The sequence below is a fragment of the Mytilus edulis genome, chromosome 2 (assembly GCF_963676685.1).
Source record: "Mytilus edulis chromosome 2, xbMytEdul2.2, whole genome shotgun sequence".
Lineage (NCBI taxonomy): Eukaryota > Metazoa > Mollusca > Bivalvia > Mytilida > Mytilidae > Mytilus > Mytilus edulis.
The window spans coordinates 96,876,055-96,901,469 of record NC_092345.1 but is presented as its reverse complement, the minus strand read 5'-3'; the positions used below and the strand labels follow the sequence as shown (position 1 = coordinate 96,901,469).

The 25,415-nt window shown below is 31.0% G+C and overlaps 1 protein-coding gene across 2 annotated transcripts; it reads right to left on the bottom strand.

The window, feature by feature from the left end:
- Positions 1 to 1,379: 1,379 nt before the first annotated feature.
- LOC139513587 (bcl-2-like protein 1) lies at positions 1,380 to 24,712 on the bottom strand. 2 transcript variants are annotated; one of them, XM_071302223.1, is made up of 3 exons: positions 24,457 to 24,712; positions 20,454 to 20,918; positions 1,380 to 6,160 (listed from the first exon to the last, which is right to left on the bottom strand). In XM_071302223.1, exons 1-3 carry the CDS (start codon positions 24,478 to 24,480, stop codon positions 6,026 to 6,028), a joined length of 624 nt encoding a protein of 207 aa, XP_071158324.1. In that variant the 5' UTR covers positions 24,481 to 24,712; the 3' UTR covers positions 1,380 to 6,025. The 2 variants fall into 2 exon arrangements, with proteins under 2 accessions (XP_071158324.1, XP_071158325.1); XM_071302224.1 differs by lacking the exons at positions 20,454 to 20,918; positions 24,457 to 24,712 and adding an exon at positions 13,307 to 14,389.
- Between the last annotated feature and the right edge of the window lie 703 nt (positions 24,713 to 25,415).

Here is a 25,415-nt window from a genome sequence, read left to right as displayed (position 1 = left end):
ACAGATTGGTAAATCATGGAAACAAGAATTAATCACATACATTACCTGCTACTACTTTTGTCAGCTATATATCCATACCCTTAGACTCATATAAATTATACAGAGGAAGCCTTTCCAAAAGCTATTTTGTCTCTTTTGTCATTATGTTCTATATATAGCAACAGCTGCCATCTTATTTAGTCAACAGGAAGTCTAAGCACACATGTTTTTGAAACGATAGAGACCTAAGGCCTTAATCAATTTTTTTCAGTCAATATTCGGTTCCAGAGTGGAATAACTATTGTTGGAAATATCATAAAGACTTCCTTTATAATTCCTTGCTGATGACATAATTAGCATAGACATTCTTTTATAAAAAAAACTAGATTTCAGGTGATGGCAATTGCTTCAACTTGATCCTGGACTGGGTGAGTTGAAGAGTAAATGTGTAAGTAAGTATAAAGTCCATTTCTTGGGCATAAACAACTTTTTACTTCAACCCGACCTACAGCTGCTTCCCCATCAATGATAAATCATCTAAACTCCAAGATGTTACAACATGGCAGTGACTAAAAGCTTAAGATTCATCCTATTGAACAAGTCTTTTATCTTCATGCTTAAATATTCAGATTAATGACCAGTGAATTCAAAACTGAAAATCAATTTCAAAGTGTAATTAATTTTGTGTTGAAACCTTTGACTAAAATCAATAAACTGTTTAGATTCAACTGTTCTTTGAAGCAATTTACATTTTCCCTCCAATTACAGAGAATTGAAGTACACCCTTTGTAAACACAATACCCTCTCTCTGTTATATTACAGTGTGAAATTTGATATTTGATAAAATTAAGGGCTAACAACAGTTATTATGTTTGGATGATTTACAATTATTTTATATACTCAAATTCTAATGAAATCCTATTCTTACCTAACAAACTTCTATTAAAAGGAATATTGGACATCATTTAGACTCTGTCATCCAATTAAATCTATAATTATTGATGAGCTGGACAATGTCCACGTGTACTAAAGTATCTCATAACCTGAGCTATAGGATAATTAAGAGAAGCCAGGTGTTTCTTGGAAATTACTTCAGTAAACTGGCAGCAATTTTTACATGGCACTTTTTTTGCCATTGAAAGAGATTTCTTCTTCCTCAAATCCTAAAATGACCATACATCTGCATCAAACAATAAAAAATCCTATAAAACAACAATGATAAGATATGGGTGTAGATATTTTTAGACATAATGCAATATAACCTTCTACTGTGTACTTAATGTAATTATCCTGAGGAATTGCAGCTGATGGGGTCAAAAGTTCACATGGTAACTGTCCAAAACCAATCACCTCACATGTAAGGTTAAACTATTGATATTAGATATATAGTAACTACAATACTGTTATACATCATTTTAATCAAGCACAAAATAAATGTATATATTCATTCTTCTTCCTATTTCTCACTTCAGATCATACAATGATCCTTCTTTACAACATTCATACCTTGTATCACAAACAATAGTCATCTGACACTTGTAAACAAATAAATACAATGGTCATAAAAAAACTGAAGGACAGATAAAAATTATCTTTTATGACTCCCTTTCTGACCAATCAAAAATAAGCAAATATGTGATTGAATGAGAAAGTAGATTTATGCATCTTATCAGTTTCAAGTTACCCTATTTATACACACAAGGTTTTAGTGAACTTTAGCATAACTTATAAATAAAATCCTTACCTAACCAATACCCTCCCCGTTTTCCCAAATTTTTTATCAGAAATCAGAAAATAATCCACCATATTATATTCTCCAAAATTTTTGTTATCACATAAATTCTGCCATTAGTATACAAACGTTTATTGTGTGAACTTGATAACTGCTAGCACTATTTTTTGAAGGTTTTAACAATTAACGCAATATTATCATTAGCTTTATGCTCTGTGTGAAAGCATTAAATAAAATAAGGAACAGAATTCAAAACAACAAAATAATTTTCTTATCCAATATCCTTAAAAAAATGTCCAAAAAACAAAATGGTCTATCTCTAATTTGATGTTTTTCCTCTCCTCAACTACACTATCACATCAAGTCAATATTTACATTTTTACAGTTTTTAACATTTCCACCTGACTTGTCAAAGTTGTAATTCGAAAAACAGTTTTCTAAATATGTCCTACTTTGCAATTATTTATCAAGGGAGATAATTTCATCAAAATGTAACATTGCTTACATGCACATTTGATTTACCCCCAATCTAAACTCTTACAAATGTAACACAAAACTTAGTGGTTAAGCATTTACATCAAGATTTAAGCTTATGACAATATTTTTGTCCATATATGGACTTAAAAATTAATTATTGAATTAAAAGGCAGTTAAAATAATAGAAATATATTTCATTGTTAATACAATAACTGGATTTCAGAAAGTACTGTGTCATGTACTTCACTTTTGTAAATGCTGCAAAAAATTTAAGTGTTTCTACTTATGAATGAATTTAATCTTCATTCTCAATTTTCCACATGACTCATATTTGACCTCAATTTGTTTTCACATTCATGGTAAAGTTTTAGCAAAAAGGTAAAAAATAAAGTTTTAGCATGATCATGGACATTATAATAATAAACATCGTGGTTCATGAATAACATATGAATGAATATGTCGCAGTAGTATTGATATTGAACACTGCATGCATGTTTCATGAGGGATCCAGCTTGAAACTATTTAAATAATAATGAATGCATACCAATATGAAATTCTTAGGGCTACAATTTCTAGATCAATAGTCTTTTACAATTTTACTACAAAATTTCACTTTGAGATTTACATTAGTTATCTTATTAATCCATAGATTATACATCTCAAAGGCAATTATATGAATATAACGTGCAAGCTTTTCTGCATAATGCAAAAACCCATTAAAGCAAATGCATTACACAGTATAGTTTTTCAACCTTGTAAAGTACACAAATGCAAAAGTTCTTAATTTAGATTTAACCACTTCAGTCCTACTTGTATAATTTATAGGGTTATTGTACAAATATTTGGTAAATATTTATTTTTAGAGGAAAAGTTGGTTTTAAACGAGTGTATTGGTATTTCATGAGTGATGATATTAACCCATATTTCTGCAATAACCCTATTATCATTATTAGTGATGGCAAAAACTTACAAAACAACACAGAAATTAGGTTAACCTTAAATTGCCTCATGTAAAACTTTAGAAGGAGATTGTGCAATATCGGTGACTTATATTATGTAATATTCAAATATTCAAAACAGGACTATTCATACCGAATTATGATCTTTAAATTCTACTAGCCTATAAAAGTGAAAAATATAAATCTATTAAAAACATTTTTACAGTAAATAATGTTCAATGTAATCAGAGACGCTAAGATATTTTAGAGAAACGAATACAAAGTCTTGCTGCCAAAGATAACAACATATGATTTAAAGGAAAAACTATGATGACATGAAAACAAGAGATAAACACAAATACACAATCAACAGTCTTAACTTGCATACTTTTACTTTAGATCTACTCAAACTGACCACTCTCTGTTAAATCCAGTCAAACTGACCACTCTCTGTTAGATCTACCCAAACTGACTACTCTCTGTTAGATCTACACCAACTGACCACTCTCTGAATAACTTTCTGCTTCACTGCCACAGGCACTCGTCTCAGAAAAAAAATATTCCTGTATACCTTTATATGTTATATAGTGGTATACAGGAATTTGTTTTTTCTGAGATGAGTCTGTGTTCACTACCTTAGAAATGCAAGTATAACATTCAAAGTAAAATGGAAAAATAAAACTGACTTCATGGGGAACAATGAGAAGGGTTGATATTTACTGTGACTAGTAGAATTTTACTAAGGTGTATAACTTGGGACACAATCAAGTGTTTAAAGCATATGTTCAGTTTCAATAACCCATCCATATGGTAACTCTCAAACAACAGGCATACATTTACAAATGTCAGAGAAAATCCTTAGTTACATAAACTCCTTTAAATGGATTCTTTCAATTTTTCCAATGACTTATTTCTGTTGTTCTAGGAGTTTTTGTGTGAGTATTTGTTTGTGTGTGCCCTATTTGATCTGCCTGATCTTTAATCAAATCAAGTGACCCCTAAGGTTCAACAAACACATATTAACCTTGACCTTAGGAGTAACTTCCTGCCCTTGTAAGAAAAGTCTTTTTGTAAAAATGTTGACAAGGAAATGTTCTCTGTAAATTTCCTATACAATCTACACAAATGTATGAAAATCCAAAATCTATATTTAGATTTCAAATTTATATATGGATGCCAAAATTTTACGCCCATATTTTAAAACAATAATGGTTCTTTGACAAAATGAAAACAGTAAACTATTTACTAAAACAATGGGCAGCGTGAGATCATTGTAGGTTATTTTGTGTAGTAAATAATAGTGCATTGGAAAATCCACTTACAATGCCCATATATAAAAGGTCAAGTATTTATATTAGTGTAAAAAATTTTGATTCTTTCTGTTTCAATTATAGTACGTACGTACTAACAAATCTTTATTTAAAATACATAGAAAGAAAACACAGTTTTAAAAACTAAACTGATTAACAGGAGAGTTCTGTAAAATATGAATCTGTATACCCTAACCTAATTATTATATCACAATACATTTTCTTAAGAAGTTGTAACTGCCTGTAAATAAAGAACAAATCCAGCCACATTTTCTACTATAAATCAATATATAACTATTTGTCAGATGGCTTCATTATTGTAAATAGCACATTTTCGAATTAAGAATCAAATTGGTTTATTTCATTACATGCTATTCTGTTGTAATTTAAATGCTGTTCTTGAACAAAATTGATTTCTTTCAACTTAGGCCTTTAACCTTTAAATTTATAACAAGAAAAGGAAACTTTGATGAAAGAAACTGGACATGACATTTCGTTCAATGTTTATCTTTAGGTGGCATTTTTTTTTTAAAGTAATTAATACCATTTCACCATTTTATATAATAACCTTCTTCACGATTCAAGTCAGTTGGAATTTGCATGTTTAAGGAATGGCAAATTCTTCTTAATCGCTTTGACATTATGATGATCTAAACAGTAACATTTATATAAAGTGTTACAAATTCTCCAAGTGAATTCTTATTAAAAATATTGAACAGTTTTTGAAATAATCAAAAAATTAATCAATTGATTTTTCTACTATTGTACATTTTAACTCTCTGATTGACAGTCAATGCCTTGCCCTATTATTCATTCCTGAAGTCCATGTAATATTAAACAACAACAAATTTATACATCCTGCTAAAAAAAATGCAAATGATTCATACTTTCTTGTTACAGCATGTATTTATGATTTAAGTTTCAGTTTTATAACATTTTATTTATTGTGTAAGGAAAAAAGGCAGAGGAAATAACAGTTGATTTATGTGGGAAAGAAGTCTTTTAAATTTAAGTTTTTGGTACACTAAATTTAGAAATTTTTACATTGTGAATTTATTTGTGAACTTCTTTTGAAGTAAATTTCATCACCAATACTTTAAACTTAGACAAAAAAATCTACATTAGATAATTTGTTGATACATATATATTTCAAATCTACCCTTTAAATAAATAAACATGAAACTTGTCTATGCATTTTGGACATTTAAAAACTTGTACCTAAAAACACAGTTTACAAACATATTCACAACATCAAAACTTTGGATTTCCATATTTTTAAATAATTCTTCCGTAACTCCAAAAAAGTTCAATAAACAGTATTAACAAAAATTTCTTCTTTAAATGTAACATCAAAATATATTCTTACTCCTTTATTAAGATTATTTATTATTTGGTCCTAAATCCCCATAGTCTTAAGCTTCCATTCTGATACATGCTCTAGTGAGTAGTGTGTCTCATAATAGTCAGTCTTTCTCCTTAGCTCCTTCTTCATCATTCACTGTAGTTATACATCCAATGAAGTCACGAGTTTCATCCATTTAACCTGATAACAATAACAAAACAACAACAATATGCCAATCAAGGCATTTTCACGTTCTTTGTAGAAAAGCACTTAACGCCATTGCGCCTATTACTCCTATTGCTCCATATTTAACAAGTCCTTTCACATCCCACGGACTGTCATTATGATTCTGTCCTTGGTTATAGAATTCCACAAATCCTTGCTGAAAAATAGTAAAAATGTACTTATTATTATGCAGTACACAGTATGTGTTGTTTTACCTTATATGTACAGTATGTATGCATACATTTTAGATGTCTTATGATTAATATTTGAAATAGTTATACATTACATTGATAGACTCGCAGCATAAATATTTCTCTTATACACATACACAAAAGGAGATTTAGGATATACATCAGTGAAACAGCAACCCAAATGATAAAAAATAACGAGAAGATGTATAGTTACAATATGACTTTAAGTCAAGCTTTTGTAGATGTACTTTTAGAGTAGCTTTTGCTTCACATATCTTTATTTATATTTTTGTATATACTGATTATAACTTGAAAGTTAATGATCTAAATTTACTGTAACTGTACATGTGAACAAATCCAATCGATAATACATATACATATATATAGTAAACAGTATTGTCAATAGCAATCAATCAAATTTTTCTGAGACACAGTAGGACTTAGACACAAAGTTTTATGCAATATTGTCTTGTTTATTTACATATGTACATGCATCACCTAAATTTTCTGTAAATAAGGTACTATGGGTCAAGGTCTAATATTTTAGTGGTATTACAAGTATTAGTCACATTTCTGAGAAGCTACTTATTTCTGTAGATAACGATGACACAATCTACTATTCTGAATTTCAGAAGACACAACCAATGACAAACTTATATAAAATCAAGTACAGACTAATTAATCCAATAAAACCTTGAGAAATTGTGTTTCATTTCAACCACCTGACAGAACCCACAATACATTCAAGTCAACATCTAAACACATCAATCAATAAAGAAAAAAAAACCTCATTTCCCACCTGGAGATCTTTTCCTGTTTTTTAATCATCAATGATTGATTTCCAAACTTTTGATTGATGTGAAGATTACAATTATGATACTGGAACTAAAGTTGTCAGTATTTTTAGATACCAACAGTATCATGGTGCCAGGATTCTGATTGATTGTTGATGTTTTACCTCTCTTATTGTCTACACAGTATCATGGTGTCAATGTTGGATATGGTGTATGTTGCAGGAGAACAATTAACTTTGGCAGGGAAACTTACAATCCTAGGTAATTAAGAATGGAGTCAAAAATTAAAGCAGCTGTCACATAAGAGTTCTAACTCACAGCTTCACTGTTGACAGGCTTGTGGAACATCAGATGAACATAATCGGACTACTTTAAAATAGAACACTTGGTCACTGCTGATGGGAAGCCAATGAGAACCCAAAGGGAACTAAATATAAATATACTCTTGTTGTTGTCACAATTTTTGCATATTCTATTTACTGTAAACCAACTTATTTTTGCGGATACTATATTTAGCGTTAAGTCCTTTCATGCCAATTTTGAAATTTTTCAAATTTACTTGATGTACTTCAATAAGAAAAGACCAAAGTTTTACAAGTTTGCCACGATTTATATTCTATTCGCGAAAGACATGAAAATAAATCGCTCGTAAAAATTTGTTGGTTTACAGTATACACAATTTGTATGTTCATAAACCATTAAAAATTAAAAAAAAAAATCTATTTCAATTGTTTTCAATTTGATAAACATATTCTGAAAATTAAAAAAGGCAACTAAAATGGTTTTTATCCAGATAGAATCATGATAAAATGAGCAAAATAATTGTTTGTATTTAATATCAATCAGGAAAAAGAACTACTGTTTGTTTACATATCTTTAATCAGAAAATGAAAACCATGGCATATCTCCAATATAAAAATAGTGTGCACTAAAATCAATTTTTCAGTTAAAGAGTTTTCACAGGAAGGATAATTCTGACGCCCACACTCACCAAATAACACATCAGGAATATTATTGACTCAAAGCTAATGCTTGATAATTTTCCCTACAGTCTATTGAACTGTTATTGATTTTAGATTTTAAAAACATTCAATATTATACACAAGTATATTAATCAAAATCTGAATCTCTTTCCATTTAATTTGGTCAACAAGTTTTAATAGCTACCCTTATAAGATTGTAAACATGAAGATGAAATGTACAATCATCAGATTCCTGACAGGCTACACTTGGTAATACATGTAGCATGATACATGTATGACTAATTAAGGTATGCTGTAATTTCTGGTGTTTGTCACAATTTTTACAATCCAATATAAAAAAGAAGATGTGGTATGATTGCCAATGAGACAACTCTCCACAAGAGACCAAATGACACAGAAATTAACTATGGGTCACTGTATGGCCTTCAACAATGAGCAATGCCCATACCACATCCTTAATTGACTTCCATGTGCAACAGTTTATTTGTACATGTATATAAAAGATGCATTAACAAAAAAGTGTTACAGTATTCATTTACTAGTACATGTAACAAATTGTACTTTGAACTTGAAAGTTAGAATTTGCATTAGATAGATACATTGTATTTGTCCCTTTTATACATATACTTGTATAATGATGTACTGTAGCTTTATACATTGTTATATATAGCTATATATAGTGTAAACTACAATATTAATAATGTACCGTGAGTCTGCAAATTAAAAATAAGTTTGTGACCTTGACCTTCAAACTAAAGTATACCCTAATGACCTGACATTAAAAGCAACATCAAACTAAATGTTGTGACCTTGCACTTTAGGCTATATATTCCATTATCATTGATGATGACAAGCCTAGTGATGGTTAGTAACCAGGGAAAGAATCATTTTAACTAGTCCTCTAGATATGGAGTTGACATGATTTGTAAGGTATCAGTTTATATAACCTTGACTTCAAGCTAGATTTCATCTTACTTCAGAGGTACTCATGATATACATGTACAGCATGCATGATTCATGAGGGCAGAAGCAGAATTTGGTCACTTTAAAAATTCCTTGTAGATGGGTCCTTGTAATATATCCAGTTCATACATTATGCAGTGACAACAATGAAACGTGAGACAAATATGTTATATGATATCTACAGGCTGTGTACAGATCTTTATATTACTTTTATCTTCAGAAAAAAACTAAGGGTAGTTTGTATAATTCAATGACATGATGACATCCCCAACAGTGGATAAAATTACATCCAGATAATAATTACATCATACATAATTAATGTCAGATCAGAATTTCCCTTTGTCCAACTATGTAAATAAGCTGGGATATTGATTCTTTACTATTTTGCACAGACATGCACAATAGGGATTGTCTTCAAAAATATATATATACATGTACAAAGTATTCCAAAGATCATAGATGCCCACCTTAATATCAGTTGATCCATGTAGAACTGGTAAAACACAACTACTGGTACATGTATGCATGTATTTACATCAGTGTTCCAGCTTGCATCTCAGGGCAGAAGGGTGCTAGTTGTTTGAAAGGGCACAAATTAGCGGATCTTAAGTGTTTTCATGTAGATGGTCTTTAGTCTTTTTCTTAACATCAAATTTATACAAGAGACCAAAGAGCTTACACCTATCTACATTTATTATTCCTATAGGGCACACAACCATTAAATCGCTTAAACATTGGCAGCCATGTTTGGTTGCCTTTTGAGTCATCAAACATGATCGAAAAGGGAATCATACATTTCTCATGTACAATAATAAATTTTAAAAGACCAAATCAAAGCATAACACTTAATGTTGGTCATTGATTGAGAAATTCAACCTGAAAAGTTTATATTATTAAGGTCAATTTGACTTCAGTCAGCTGGAGAGGAAATTAACACATTCAAATCAAAGTAAGAAGCTGAAAACTTAGAAAGTGTGAGAAAGATGTTGATTACTGAACTGTGACAAAGTCGAGGTCGGGTGTTTTCTGCCAAAAATATATTTATGAACACAAGAACACCTTAAACCATCATTCTGTAAATCAAATATAGTATGCATGTATTTTTCTCGGATTGTAAATGAAAATTTAGTTGAAATTCAACTTCAGACTTAAGCTTGTAAACATCTGCCTCACATTGTGTGACTTATACTAGAGGTTAGTGAATAAAACAGGCAGATTTTCAATTAGATCTTGTATGTGCATAGACAGGCCCTTCAATAAAATGGTATCTGGTAGTTTACCCTTCTACACTACCAATAAGTAATACCTATATACTCCGGAATATCAAGATAATTTATATAATAGAGTGAATTGTTCCTAAATTATGATAAATTTTGGTCATAAAATTTTAGGTGAAAAAAGACCAGAATATTTCTCGTTTTAGTCCTAAATACATGTACAATGTTATTGTATTTTTCTTTTCTTTTTTCTGACCGGTACCAGAATCAAATTTTTGGGAGCTTAAGATCCATCAATTTAAGCATAAACATGATAAATGTAAGCATAGTTGTTTCAATACTAGATACATGCATGTACATGTATCTTAGGATAGTCACATTGCACACATGAAGACATCCCTTGCTTAATGTTGGAAATGGATGGTTATATTATATTAGAATATAATACTTCAAATGAAATGACTTTTAACCAACTTTATTTTCCAAGTTCCACCCTCTATATACATAATCTGGAAAAACCTTGTACATAGATATTTTATTTGATCTTTAATCAGGAATATATTTAGAAGTTAAGAAAGTGTACTAAACATACATCAAACTTAGATAGGTAAGACTAAATAATTATGTGAATGCCAATGTCATCAATTTAAATCAAATAGAATGAATGGAATTTAAACCACAAGTCAGACTTAGGCCTGCCATAGTTTTTGAGCTTTTGCCAAAAAAATAACCTTTTCATATTTAGAAGTATATACAAATTTTACATTTCATGTATACCAGTATATCATGGTATATAGTATATTGTGACTCATTGAAGCATAAATAAAAGAAGCGAAATTGTAAGATTAAATATCTTCACCACCCACTCAGTACTGAATTATACCAATACACTTATGTGTGTAGTTAATAGTGATGTGTATCAGTTTCTATCAATGAACTTTCAAGTATTTTTTGGGGGTCAATATGGACAAAGTTTTGCGTATATAGAATAACCTTATAATGGACCAACCTTTTTGAACAGAATTTGCATATAGGTGCTTAATTTTTTCAAATTTATTACATACATTTTAAACTTTGTACATTGAAACTACTTGTTGACCCATGTTATGTTTTAAATGTTTAAACTGGATCAAGTTTCATATGTTTTATATTTTAAGCATATTAAATTTCCATACAATATAATATATGTAATGAATGGAACATATACTTATAAAGATAAGAATGCTAGCTAGCTGACCACAGGTATTCTGAAGGCCCTACCTTAAATACTATATATATCATGTATATACAGCTACATACCATAATACAAAGGACAAATTTATAAAGGGAGAAAATTTTGAGGGTTACATGTAGTATACATGTACATGTAAACTTGTAAAATCACTATGAAATTAATTAGAATTATATATATGTACAAATGTATAATGCAAAGGATCAACAGAAAGGCTGCTAATGGTATACATGTACATTTGTACATGTTGATAAAAAGAATTGAAATATAAATTAACAGGTATATTTAATTTTCCATTTAAACTCTAAATGTAAACAGAAAGTAACCTATTTCCGCTTGTGAAGCCAATCCTTATTTTTTGGCCTTGCCATATCCACTGATGTCTTTAAAAAAAAAAACAGCTGACGTCACAACCCTCTTCATTAAGTGTTTTGTGTGACCAGCAACAAGATAATATGATGCAATTCTAAATTTAGTAGAAATGTCATATGAATGTTCCATGCATGTATAAACTGAAATTACCCAAGGCAATTAAACAAATTCTTTTTTGATGATTAATTTATATTTGTTGATGAATTAACATGTTTGTTACACTGTCATAAATCACATGTTATTAAATATGTTTGTACCTTTGATCCATGATTATTAGTTACCCAGTTTCATATTTACAGAAAGTCCATATGGACATACAGTATCACTGTATTTTGTATGCATATACATGTACCTGTATCAAGAGTGAAACCATTCTGGTTTTTTAAAACTATTTGAATTGATTTTAGAAAATGAATTATTTATCTAAATAAAAGAATGTCTTTGGAAAACAGACCCCCTTGTAAATAGGCAGGTCACATATATATATATAGCTTGCATAGTGTTAATGACAGTTCTAATTCAAACCTACATGTATAGACCTTTTGTTTTCCTTTGAAAAATTAATGACATTTGTTTATTGATTGATCAGAGGTCTGTGGTGTGGTGGGGGATGTTTGAGAGCTCTCATTGTTCAATAACAAACAGTTATGGAATTACTCCAGAAAGGTGAAAGTAAAAAATATGCCTACTAATAATACAGCTTTAGCTAGCTGCTTATAAATTTGATACATGATTTAGAATGATACAAGTCAGTTTCAAACTAACTAAAACTAGATGTATTAAGCCACTATTTGATTTCAGAGTTTTAATATGATGTTTGAGGAAAGAGATGGTAGATATGAACAGTACATGAATGTAGAAGTTAAAATTAATCTGCAATAAATATTGATGACCATGGCCAGCTATATTGGAGAACTGCCAGGTACAATGTAGCAATTGATGCTGATTAGGCAAGTTGCCAAATATTGATTGTAATTTACTACATTATAGTGTTTGATAAGTTTAGGCATGCAATGATCAGAAAAAAAAGAAGACAAAAAGCCATTTGTTGAAGGCTGTATACATACATGTAGAGTAACCTACACATTTTACTAGTATTTTTAGACTTCTCTGTCATTTTGTCTCTGGTGAAATGTCATCTCAACTGCTCAATGGCAATCATACCATATCTTCTTATTTCTATATATAGCTGGACACCTGTGATCTTTTTCCATGATGATAATAAATTCTTTAAAGCATTTCTTTTAGTCTGTTCTTATCATTCTTACACACTATTACCATGACCAGGGATTGTGAAATATAATTACTCTGGTCATCTATACCCCTAAGCAGTAAATTATAAAATAAAACGTACTGTTGTATGACATGTTCCATATATTAATGTCAATAAATCTAAATCATTTATTTTAGATGTTTTAAAAGATGTTCAATTTATTGTTTACAAGGAAGCATGTTATTGAATGGTCGATCAACCGTGATGACAAAGGTGACAAAGGAAATAAGTGGGGTCTTTGTTGTACATAGTAGGTTAATCAAAGGTGCTAATACCTACCCAACCACCGTTATCTGTAATCCATTGCTCTAAACTATTACACAAATAGGTAGATACCCAGTCAACAATTGAATCCACAAGTTGTGGCATTCCTCTTTGTACACATTTCACTGACAAAGACCCACCAAAACCAAAAAGAGCCACAATCCTTCCCCAGTTAATATTTCCATCAATAAATAATTCCTGAACAACTCTTTGAAACGTTGGATATGCAGTAGCCTCAGTTATGTGTAACTGATTGACCATATCGTCAAACTGAGTCTGAAATCTTTCTTGGAATTCATCTCCAAGTGATCGTAATTTGAGCTGAATTTGTGATGGTGGCAAGTCTAACGTAGGACAGTTGTCCCATCGCATTCCATGTTTACGAAGTCGGTCATTAATAAAGTCTGCCACTAAATATCGTGAACTAAACTGGTTCATTTCAATGTTATAGTTTAAACTCGTCGTTTACATCCTTCATCTTGATTTAATCCATCCTTCTATAGATACAACCCGATATAACAACACTACGTCTGCCGACACGTTCGGATCCTCTCGTTCTTATCAATGAAAACTGTTACCGGCAGTAACAATTGATGTACGTCACAATCAACTAATTATCTCTCTTATATCTGTCGATAATGTTGCAGTTCTCATTGCACGTTTGAATCCTTTCTACATAAAATCAAACATTCGCCCTAACAATAGTCAGTGTATTAAATTGTTTGATCACATTCCAGACATTCCCACTCAGGCTTAATCTATGTTAAAGTTCAAAGTTCATTTTTCATTCATTGATTTCTACGTAAATAATCAGCTGACTATCAGCATTTTTCGCGGTTTTAATACGAATTTAAAATTTGAAGAGAAATAAAACTGTAAATACACTATCAATCAACTACTCTTTGATATTGATCATTATAATAAGTAATGACAGATACCAGAGACATATGTATGTCTCTGCAGATACATAATCATTATATATATACATATGTCTCTGGTATAAAGTCACAGCCTCCGGTAATGGTATAATTACAGATATTACCATGTACAATATTACATAGAAAGTTTACTTTCTAATGGACCAGGTAATATAGTAGTAAAAACTATTTATTTTTAAAACGCAATTTATATGACTGTCTCGCCATCCTTCTTTTCTTTTTTTTAAATTCTGAATGAATATGATTATCATCAGAGGCGGATTTAGAGGGGGGCCCAGGGGGCCCGGGCCCCCCTTTTTGGGAAAAAATTTGGTTGCTTATATAGGGAATCATTGAAGCGTGACTGGAGCGGGCCCCCTCTTAGGTCAGTCAGTGGGCCCCCACTTATGAAAATTTCTGGATCCGCCACTGATCATCATATATATATATAATATGACCAGACCGGGCAGTCTTGAACTGAGATCCGCGGCGCGTCGATTACGTTTAGCAAAATACAAAATAGTTCGAGGTTTGTAAAACTTTCATGAACTCAATTTCAGTTCGGATGCCCGTTCAAGTACTACCTACATTGATAAAATAACTCGCCCAAATTAGAATTATGCACCTTGCTCCTTATTTACTAGTATATTATGAATGCTCAGCTGTTTGACGCCAGCAGCTATTGAAAGTTAAAACAACGGCGAAACTGGCGGAATAAGCGCTGATATTGGAATGTGTTAGGAAAATAACACTGAAACCATGGAAAAGGAAATTACCTACGTTTCACCGAGACTGCAATGATCACATGTTAAATGTTGGTCTCTAATTTTGTTTTTGCTACACATTTCTGACGACAAATTTTTGCGTACATTATAGTAAAAAGGAAGTCTTGTCCAATTTATAATAGTGGTTTTTTTTTTGTTGCTTTAATCACTGACACACATTGAATATCTCTTATTCACATAGACATTAGACATTAGACATTAGACATTATTTTATTTTTCCAATCATGGGCCCTTGTCAGGCAAGATACAAAAACATCATAATACAATGATTATATAAACATTAGTGAAATACACAATAAGTAATACACAAATAATAAATTGATAATATGAGTAATGTAGGATATAATTATAGTAAGAGACATTGAGTGCAATGAGGCCAATTTAATATTAAGAGGATATGATATTAAGTTTATTTTAAAATACGGAAACTAAAAAATAGCAAAAATAGAACCGGGAATATAGTATCTCAATCTGCAGTAGTTCTCCTCATGACCAGTGCACAGTAGTGAGGGACTTCATCACAACAATGCAAAGGTCATCAAGGGGGGGATCCTTCAGAACTAGCTACAGATACATGAGATTACTCCAATAGTGATTCTCCTCATGACTAATGCACAATAGCAAGGGTTAACATTGCTACTGGACAATATTCATCAAGGGACGGTGCTCTAGAACTCACTATGGAGAAAATATAAAGTTCAAATTACAAGTAGTAGAGGGAAATAAATCCCATTAAAACTTTTCATATTTCTTAATGAACATGCATAATTCTGATAATAAATTCTCATCTTCATTATTCATTAACCATATCAGTTTTTGTTTAGGGTCAAGATATTGAAAATTCTTGCAGCAATTATTTATCATTGTTATCATGTCTTTCCTTTGATCTGATAAACTATCACAGTTAAAAAGAAAATGTGTTTCATCTTCGACCTCATTACTACAACATCTCTTACATACTCTATTGTGTCGGGGAGTATTACTATATCTACCTCTCTCTATAAGTAAATGGTGAGCAGATATGCGAAATCTTGTTAGACTCCGTCTATCTTCAAATTTTTTAACAATATCAAGATATTTTTCACAACCAAAATTTGCTTTAAACGTAACATATGTGCAAAGTTTTCCTTCTGAGTGAGTTTTGAGATTCTTTTCCCAATCTTTTAACATGGCAATTCTTAGTTTTCTGTTGTCAATTGGTTTAGCCATGTCTGAGGATATTTGATAATTATTAATCAGTGAAAGAAGTTTTTCAGATGACATATACCATGATGGTTTCTTTGACTCATACAATTTCTTTGATTCTATAAATGCATTATATAACAATGGAAAGTTAGTGTCTGACTTTTCTAATCTGTAATAGTATTTAGTCATTGCTTTAATCATGTTAAAATATATTGGTAGTCTTCCCAACTCAGTTAATACTGCAAAATTGGTGCTTTTTTTTGGAGCTCCAAGAATAAATTTACAGAATTTAGTATGAAGTTTTTCAGCAGGTAATTTAGAATAAATATGGTCAAATGAAAAAATTCCATTTCTATATTTAGACGACATAGGATTAAAGGCACCCCATATCTCACAGCTGTATAGCAAGATGGGTTTGATGGTATGATCAAAAACATGCATGCTTGTTTTGACTGAAGGATGCAAGGATAAAAAATCTTTAGATAACTTAAAATAGGCTTTTAGAGCCTTTTTATACAATTCATCCTGGGCTACTGTAAAGGAGCCAGATGCACAAAAATGTATACCCAAATATTTATATGTTTTAACACACTCTAGTTTTACACCATTTAGCATAAAATCATATTTGTTAATCAATCTACCTGCCTTGTTGAATATAAGAACCTTTGTTTTGTTTGTATTCACACTTAAGCACCAATCATTGCAGTAATTTTGCAAAATGTCCAATTTTTTTTGCAAACCATTCGGAGATGTTGACAATAAAACAATATCGTCAGCATACATAAGGCAGTGTAAATCTTGATCATTTATTGAAACTGGGTCTTCAGAGTGTTTTAAATAGTTTGTCAAATTATTAATAAAGATCTTGAAGAGGTTTGGACTCAGATTGTCTCCTTGTTTCACCCCCAGGTGCGTTGAAAAGGAATTTGTTAAGTTTTCATTTACCTTTACACATGATTTACTTACTTCATACATGCTTTTGATGATGTTGTAAAAAGAAGATCCCACCCCAATATCTAGTAGTTTCAATTTGATTCCAGTGTGAATAACAGTATCAAAGGCCTTTTTGAAGTCAACAAAGCAGGCATATAGTCTACCACCAGGGTTATTACAATATTTATCAATAATTGTCTTGATTACAAACATGTGGTCAGAGGTCCTAGCTTTTTTTGTGAAGCCAATTTGGCAGCCATCAATTATTTTGTGTTCGACTAGAAATTTGTCTAGTCGGGAATTTAAAATAGAATTAAACAATTTTCCTATTGAACTAGTTATGGTCAAACCACGATAGTTATTAGGATCAAGAATATCATTAGCCTTATGTAAGGGTGCTATATATCCTTCTGCCCATTTTTCAGGATAAATGCCATTACTCAAACAAGAGTTGAATATTTTTTTGAAGCAACCAACTAAAATACTTTGGCTGCATTTAATCATATTATTTGTAATATTGTCCAAACCAGGGGATTTATTCCACTTTAATTTTGAGATGGCAGTGATAATTTCATTATCAGTTATTACAAAATCTAATTCATTAAAACATTTCGGGGATATCTCTGCAGATTCTAAACTCTCCTCAAGATGTTTAACCCTATCTAAAAAATTATCATTAATCTTATTTAAATCTTGAAAGTGATGAAGCCAATCAGATGGTGATATATTGTTAACTGAAGAATCATGATTTTTGTCCTGTAACTTATTAATCAATCCCCAGTATAATTTTGGATTGTCCTCATGAAGAGTTTCTAACTGTTCTAAAATATCTGCCTTAAAAACTTTCTTTTTGTTTTTTCTGCATTTGTTATATTCCCTATATAATTTGTAATAATGATTTTTAACCATTGGATCTTTCGGGTTAGAAGAGTAAATTTTTCCATAATTTATAAGATTCTTTCTCATTGAGTGCAAATCAGAGTCAAAGAAATTTTTGTGTTTCTTTTTGTTTTTCCTATATTTAGGTGTTTTTTTCAAAGATTGTTCAGCAGCCTCAATGAAAATGTTAGTTAGTTTAACTGAGGCTTCATTTATCTCTATTTTGGAAGTAAAATGCCCTTTAAGTATGAAATCTGATATTTTTTCAAGTACAGATGGAGAAGTTAGAGCCTCCTGAAACACTGTAACTGAGTTCTCTGACCACATGTATCGAGAAGGCATAGTATGCAAATCATGATCAATACAATCATCTCTTAAATTAGCACTAAATTGGGCTGACATTTCCCATTCAATTTTACAATGACAATCAGATAATGTAGGTACAAATTCAGCAACTCTGAAGTACAAAATATAATCAAGGGCACTCTCCGACACAATAGAATAGTCTACAACACTTGCTCCATTAGGAGTATAACAGGTAAAATTACCATTTAAATCACCAAGTGTACGCCCATTTAAAATTCTAAGCTGATGAGAAATACAAAATTCACATAAATCTTTCCCTCTACAATCAAGCTTTTTGTCTCTGTTTTTACGCAACATAATATTTTTATCCAAAGGATATGTATTGTATAAAGGAAGAAAATCTATTTCATCTTGTATAATTAAATCAGGGTGTGATCCAGCTCTGGCATTAAAATCACCACAAAGAAGTATATCTGCATCTTTACAAAATAATGTGATATCATTTTCTAGACATTCAAAAAGTTCTATGCCCCCTTTCTTTGTGTAAGTTGATGTTACAGGTGGGTAATAAATAACACAAATATATAGGTCTCTGTGAAAGCCAAAGAATTTTTTTTCTAATTTAACCCATTGATAATCAGTGTTAGAATTTTTCAAAATTTTCACATGATCTTTTATGTGAGGTTTTCTCAAAATGGCTATTCCACCATAATATCTATTGTTAGCCTTAGTGATAGGTCTACATACAGGATAGTAGTTAAAAGGGCCCACATTTTTAATATTGCTATTATAACCAACATGGGTTTCTACAAGGAATGCTAGGTCATATTTTGAAATTGAGTCTATAAAGGTTTTATCCTGAGTTTTATCAATGTCACCAGAAAAGAGCCCTCCAACATTCCAAGTACACATTTTCAATGTTGAAAATAACATAGTCATGTCTTAGTCTGTAAAAAATATGTATAACAAATAAAACAAAATAAGATACAGAAAAAAACCTTCAAGTAGTTGTCTGCTACTATAAAAAACTAATATTTATAATATTACTTAAAATTATCACCAGTAGTTTTTAGAGTACAAAAATATTGGTATTGATAAACCAAAAAGAGTCAATGTTCAGTTAAAGAGGAATAACTCCAGTATATTAATGAGTCTCATAGATTTCACAGCACACTAAAAGTAACATATGACTGATGGCCACTTAGTTTCCTAAAAGTTATTATGCATGATTGACCTGTATCCTTACACCAAATTCTTTCAGTGTATTTGAGGCTATTCATAACCTTCCTTATCCTGACATTGTTATTTACGTATATGTAACTTAGTACTGAACACAAAAACTTGATAAATACAACGAATCGTATTAAATAGACCAACACATATAATTATAGGATTGTTTGTCAAATCGTATGATCTATCTGCGATAAATGGAGCATATATAAACCAATAATTGAAATGACCTACATTTTTTCTCGACACTAACTGGACACATCTTTAACGCTATATCATTGTCAATCACTAAATATCCCGGATGATTAAATTCGAATTTCAATATGTCTTCGTACCATGGAATGTAGGTCACAGTGACCAATTGTTTTTTTTTTCTGGGGATATGTAATGCCCTCAAGATGCATCTTCATGTCTATATAAAAAAAGAAAATGTTGTATGATTGCCAATGAGACAACTCTCCACAAGAGACCAAAATGACACAGAAATTAACAACTATAGGTCACAGTACGGCCTTCAACAATGAGCAAAGCCCATACCGCATAGTCAGCTATAAAAGACCCCGAGTTTTTAAAAATCTTTATTTAGTTGTAGTGTAATCGGCATTTGAGAACGGTTCAGTGATACTTGAATTAATATAAAGAAGTGAACCCTCTGACCCTCACACCAAGTAAGATATTCGTAGGTCACCTATATAAACAACAGACTTAATAATAAATGAAAATCATATCGGAATGTCAAATCAAATGCAAATCAATGAAGCGTAAATTGTAAGTCACAGAACCTAGTTGTGGTATTTGGTATTATTCTCGTAGAAGAGAACACTAAGGGTATACCATAACCCCCATTTGAATTCCATACGAAGTTAAACCGTACCCACGAAATACAAAATTTAAAATAAGATAAACATTCAATAAGATAAAACTTACCCATCCACCGTGTGTTTGTATCCAGTGGGATAGATTTTTTTCTATATAAAGTGTTATCCATTCTATTACAGAATCTATAAGTTGTGGTAAATCCCGTTTCATACACTGTGTGGCTAATGATCCTCCAAACGAAAATAAGGCTACAATCCTCCCCCAGTTAATACCCCCCTTAAATAGTTCCTCCAATACTTTACAGAACATTGGATATGCAGTGTTTTCTGTTATATGTAACTCGTCTATAAGATTTTGGAACTCATTTTTGAATCTTTCTTCGAATTCGTCTCCTTTTTTTCTAAGAGTCCTATGCACATCGAGTGGTTGGGGGAGGAGTGAAGGACATTGATCCCATTGAACCCCGTTATTATTAAGTCTGTAGTTTATATAATCCACAACTAAATACCGGGTCCCGGTTTGGTCTGTATTATTTTCCATAGCAAATGACGTCCGTTCACCGAATATGTATTCCTGTGAAACAAAATATAGTTACATAAATCCACCGTTAAAAAAACTTCACTGAAATTTCATTGAATATTCACATGTTTACACAATAAGCAGGAAAATGTTTACACACCTTCTAATATCATAAACAAGATATTGAATCACCTGACTGGTTTTAACTATAAAGTTTAACTATGTATATACGTGTGTGCTTGACATTTAAGTTAATATATATACATACAGTAAAACTTATGTTGTATATTGATATACATTAACCTTCATAGCAAATGAGAAGGAACGAACTCTCATCATCATATTTGATTTTTAGCCAACTTTGCAGCTTTACATAATTATATTCTGGACAATAATTCTGGATATCCGACAAAAGGTTTAATAAAACTTTAGTATAACAAATTGTACATGTATACATACAAAATTGCAAAAACATATTTAATAATTGTCAGTAAAAGAACAAAAATTTACCAATTATCCTAAACAAAATACAAATAGTAGTTGATAAAGACTTGGTTGCAAATTTGCGGGTTTTCAATTAAAAATCTGCAGATAAGTTCGCGAGTTTAAACGATTTGTAAAAGGTGCAACAATTAAGCAGTTCCCTTTTATTGCTGACATCGTATTTATTTACTACATAAGTATGGATAGGGGTGCCATATTTTACATAAAATAGTTGCCACTTATTGAATGCTAAAATCTTTCTGTAGAATATATTTTCAAACGACCCTATAAATCCTTGAAAACGATTAATATCACCTTATAGACGAATGCATACACTTCAATTTTACCCTTATATTTCTTCACATTTTGATATATATTACCCTTTTTGTTTTACAAATTATTTTTTGTTTCAACAGTTAATAACGATAGTTTTTTTGTTTCTATTGCTTTACAATTCTCATTTCAGAGTTTTTTTAGTGAGAAAAATTTAATCTTATCAGAACCTAACTGAAAGACCGGTTACTCTTTGCATCATAAAATTGTCATGGATAAAGAGCAATGTTCTGTTAAAACATCAATGAGACAGTAATTCAGCAATGAAAGAACATAAAACATAGACGGTCTAGAAGTTAAAATATAAAATTGAGAATGGAAATGGGGAATGTGCCAAAGAGACAACCATATACAAGCTTAGAAACAATAGGTTTCAACTCCGTGAGGTAGATTGCTCAACCCGTATGTAACATATCATTTCGATTTTTTTTTTTATGTTCTTTGACTTCGCATTTTATTTGACTATTCCATTTGTATTAATTTGAATGCCACCGATGACACTTGACTATTCGAAACAAACATTTGCGGAACAATTACTTAAAAATAAAGATGTAAGTCTGGTATCTCAGTTGATGAATTTTTAGACGATGGATGGATTTCGGGTTTTAAATAAAGACAATGTATGGGCACTAGTTCGCAGGAAAATACGGCGATTCCAATTTGTTAATGTCTTTTAATCATTTTAAGCGAGGGTATGTGTCAACAAGGATTTATATGGCAATAATTACATTAGATGTATGTTTCATTATAATATTTTATTCTGATTGGCTAACTGCACATCACGTGTTATTCAGTAAGCAGTTGCATTGCTCAATACAACTTTTCATTCATGATAACACGTGCTCCAACAATAAAGTGCACAGGTGAATTAAATAATAAAATATATAAAATTCGTGTTTTCATGATCATAGCTAAAAAATGTAATTATAAGTATTGAATGCTTCTTTTTGTAACTTTATAGGGTTGTAAAAGCGTTGACCGTGCGTACATTTTAGAATGAAGCGCTTCCGCGCTTCATACAAAATGTACTTCGGTCAACGTTTTTACACCCCAATAAATTTACAAAAAGAAGCATTCAATTCTTAAAATGAACTTTTAAACATTGGTCACACTGACATATAAACAAGGATAAACCGAGAAATGACGTGCAGGAAATAAAATAAAATAAAATTTTTAATTAAAACAATGGTTTTATAAGATTAAATAATTAGATATATACGAGTAATCGAAAGTGTGACTTTTAATTCAAGTGTATTTCAAAGAAAAGGACAAGGAAATGACTTGTCTGTACTCTTATCAATCAAATGACTATCGTGGTCATCCATATCTCATGTTAAGAATTCTTTATTATACGTATTTAATGTTTTAAACTGAAGATAGATATGATGAAACTCACATCATCTATTTTTTGGCGACCACCAGAAAAAGAAACATGTTTACTAAAGAGCAACATAGATAACTAGACGATGACATAAAATGTATAAATATATCTTGTCACTAAATAATAAACAATTTTAAAAGCTTAAACATAAAATTTGAAAAGTGGTTTAAATATGTAATTAGTTCCAGCTATATTCATTTAAAAATGTTGTACTGACGTAATTTGTCGAATCAAACAACGTAAAAACTTTAAACTTCTTGGAATATATCCATGTATATTTTTATAAACATTTCATTAAAAGGTATATTGACTCCGTTTAGACAGCGGTATAGATCGTCTTATAAAAACTATATAGTTATACTGTAGCGTTTGTACTAATGTACTAAACAGAAAGCTTAATCTTTCCTTAAAACCTTGGCGTCGTTTAAAATTTTCAATATATCTCATATATACGCACTGAAATCTCTAAAACATAGTGGGTTTATTTATATTTTGCCTTATTAGTTTTTTTTATCGAGAAAGGTGTACTATATACGGTATGTAAGTTATCAACTATACAAAAACTTTTTATCGGCATCTTTGTCAATCTACAACCAACGTCAATACTTTTTTGTTGGTGTCTATGTTTGTTTAATTTACATAATTTGTTTCAGTCTATTTTAGTCAGTTGAGTTGCATGTCTGTGATGTATGTTTACATAGTTTTGGCTGCCGGATCTAAACTATTGTTACATTAATATGACTTAAGAGGTTAAATTGAAGTTCACATGCATACGGATTCAATGAGGTCGAATTATTCACTTGCAAGTGAACAATTTATCATCAATGTTTCTTAGCTTATTTTGACATAATTGGACCATACTGGCGGCTTAATGCGATAAATGTTTTCACTATTTCACTTTCATTAACAATTGAAAAAAAAAACTATTTTATATTTTTTTATATATCTCGTAGCTAGTGACCCTTTAAATATTACAATGCGATGCACAAAACTGGCATCTCATCCTCGTGCATGATGCAGCCGGTCAGGGACGGATTCAGAATTTTAAGTTATAGGGCGCAAGATTAAATTTCACGGAGCGGAGCGAGGCGAAAACATTTTTGTGGTAATTTAGAATAGTTTTGAGTGTTGTAGCGATACCATTTGGGCACATATAGTTAAATGGAATAAGTATACACGTTTCTCGCTTTTCTTCCACGGTCAATGGCCCGTTTCGCCAAACCTGATCAAGCCTAGTATTATGCATGTATACCAATCCACCGGTTTAGATATATGCAAATATATTTTATAAATACTAAGATTCACACAGCAATATCATCATACTTATAATTTGGGAGATGTATACCCCATTATAACCAGTTACTAAGAGATAAATATAATTGCAGACTAACTTACCAGTAAAATGTTAAAACAAAACATCTGTTTCCCGTTTATGTCGATATCTTCAATTTAACTTTATTATTCAATCTACAAGGTCAAGGTTGAAAACGAATTTATTTATGCAGACAGAATAGATCAGAATAAGTATTATAGATTGTGGTTTTATAATCCAAGGGTGGATCCATAACGTCATCCGTCAAGGGACACAGAGAAAGTTATTAAAACCACCATCTTCGGCACTTCAGCTGCGGAAGTCGGAACATTTTTTTAACTTGATGGGAGTGTATCGAGATTTTGCCGTCTTTTCTGCGTTCGAAGAAAACATCGATTGAGATGGTAATTTTTTGTGTCGTTTTTTAAACTGATTTGATTCTTATGGTTACAAGGTTAATATTTCGTGCATCGATGTCCGGTTACGAAACAGATAGGTACACATTTTGGACGTGAATGGCTTATGCTTTTATGTTAAAGTTTTATTTTCTTGTTATTTTTTCAAAGTTATTGTCTATGCTTTTTTCCCAAACGTCTTAAGAACTTTGCTATTTATTTTCGCTACCTTACTACTTTGAAATGGATTAAGCTGCTCGCGAAATACTTTTTTATTTCTTTTACAGCGGCATGTTTTTTTATGTTGCCTAAGGATTGATTATTGTTGTTGCTCCTGTTTCAGACAACGATAAATAGAAAATTAGGAGATGTGGCAATTAGATAACTAACTACCCACACAAATTCAAATGACTGAGTGGATATTAGCCACTATAGGCAACTGTACAGCCTTCAACAATGAGAAACAACCCATACCGTATAGTCGACTATAAAAGGCCCGACATTAAAAATATGAAATATTATTTAGAAAAACTAATGGCCTTATTTATATATTTTTTTAACGAAAAACAAATATAACAGACATTGAACCAGTGACAACCACTGAACCACAGGCTTTTTGACAAACACACAAAGAATAAGGCGGGGTT

Excerpts from the sequence above, each read along its gene's own strand:
- LOC139513587 (XM_071302223.1), bottom strand. The coding sequence starts at position 24,480 with ATGTTTTGTTTTAACATTTTACTG. Across the intron at positions 20,919-24,456 it reads TTTGTTTTAACATTTTACTG|GAATACATATTCGGTGAACG; the intron begins GTAAGTTAGTCT and ends TTTGTTTCACAG. Across the intron at positions 6,161-20,453 it reads TACAAACACACGGTGGATGG|CAAGGATTTGTGGAATTCTA; the intron begins GTAAGTTTTATC and ends ACTATTTTTCAG.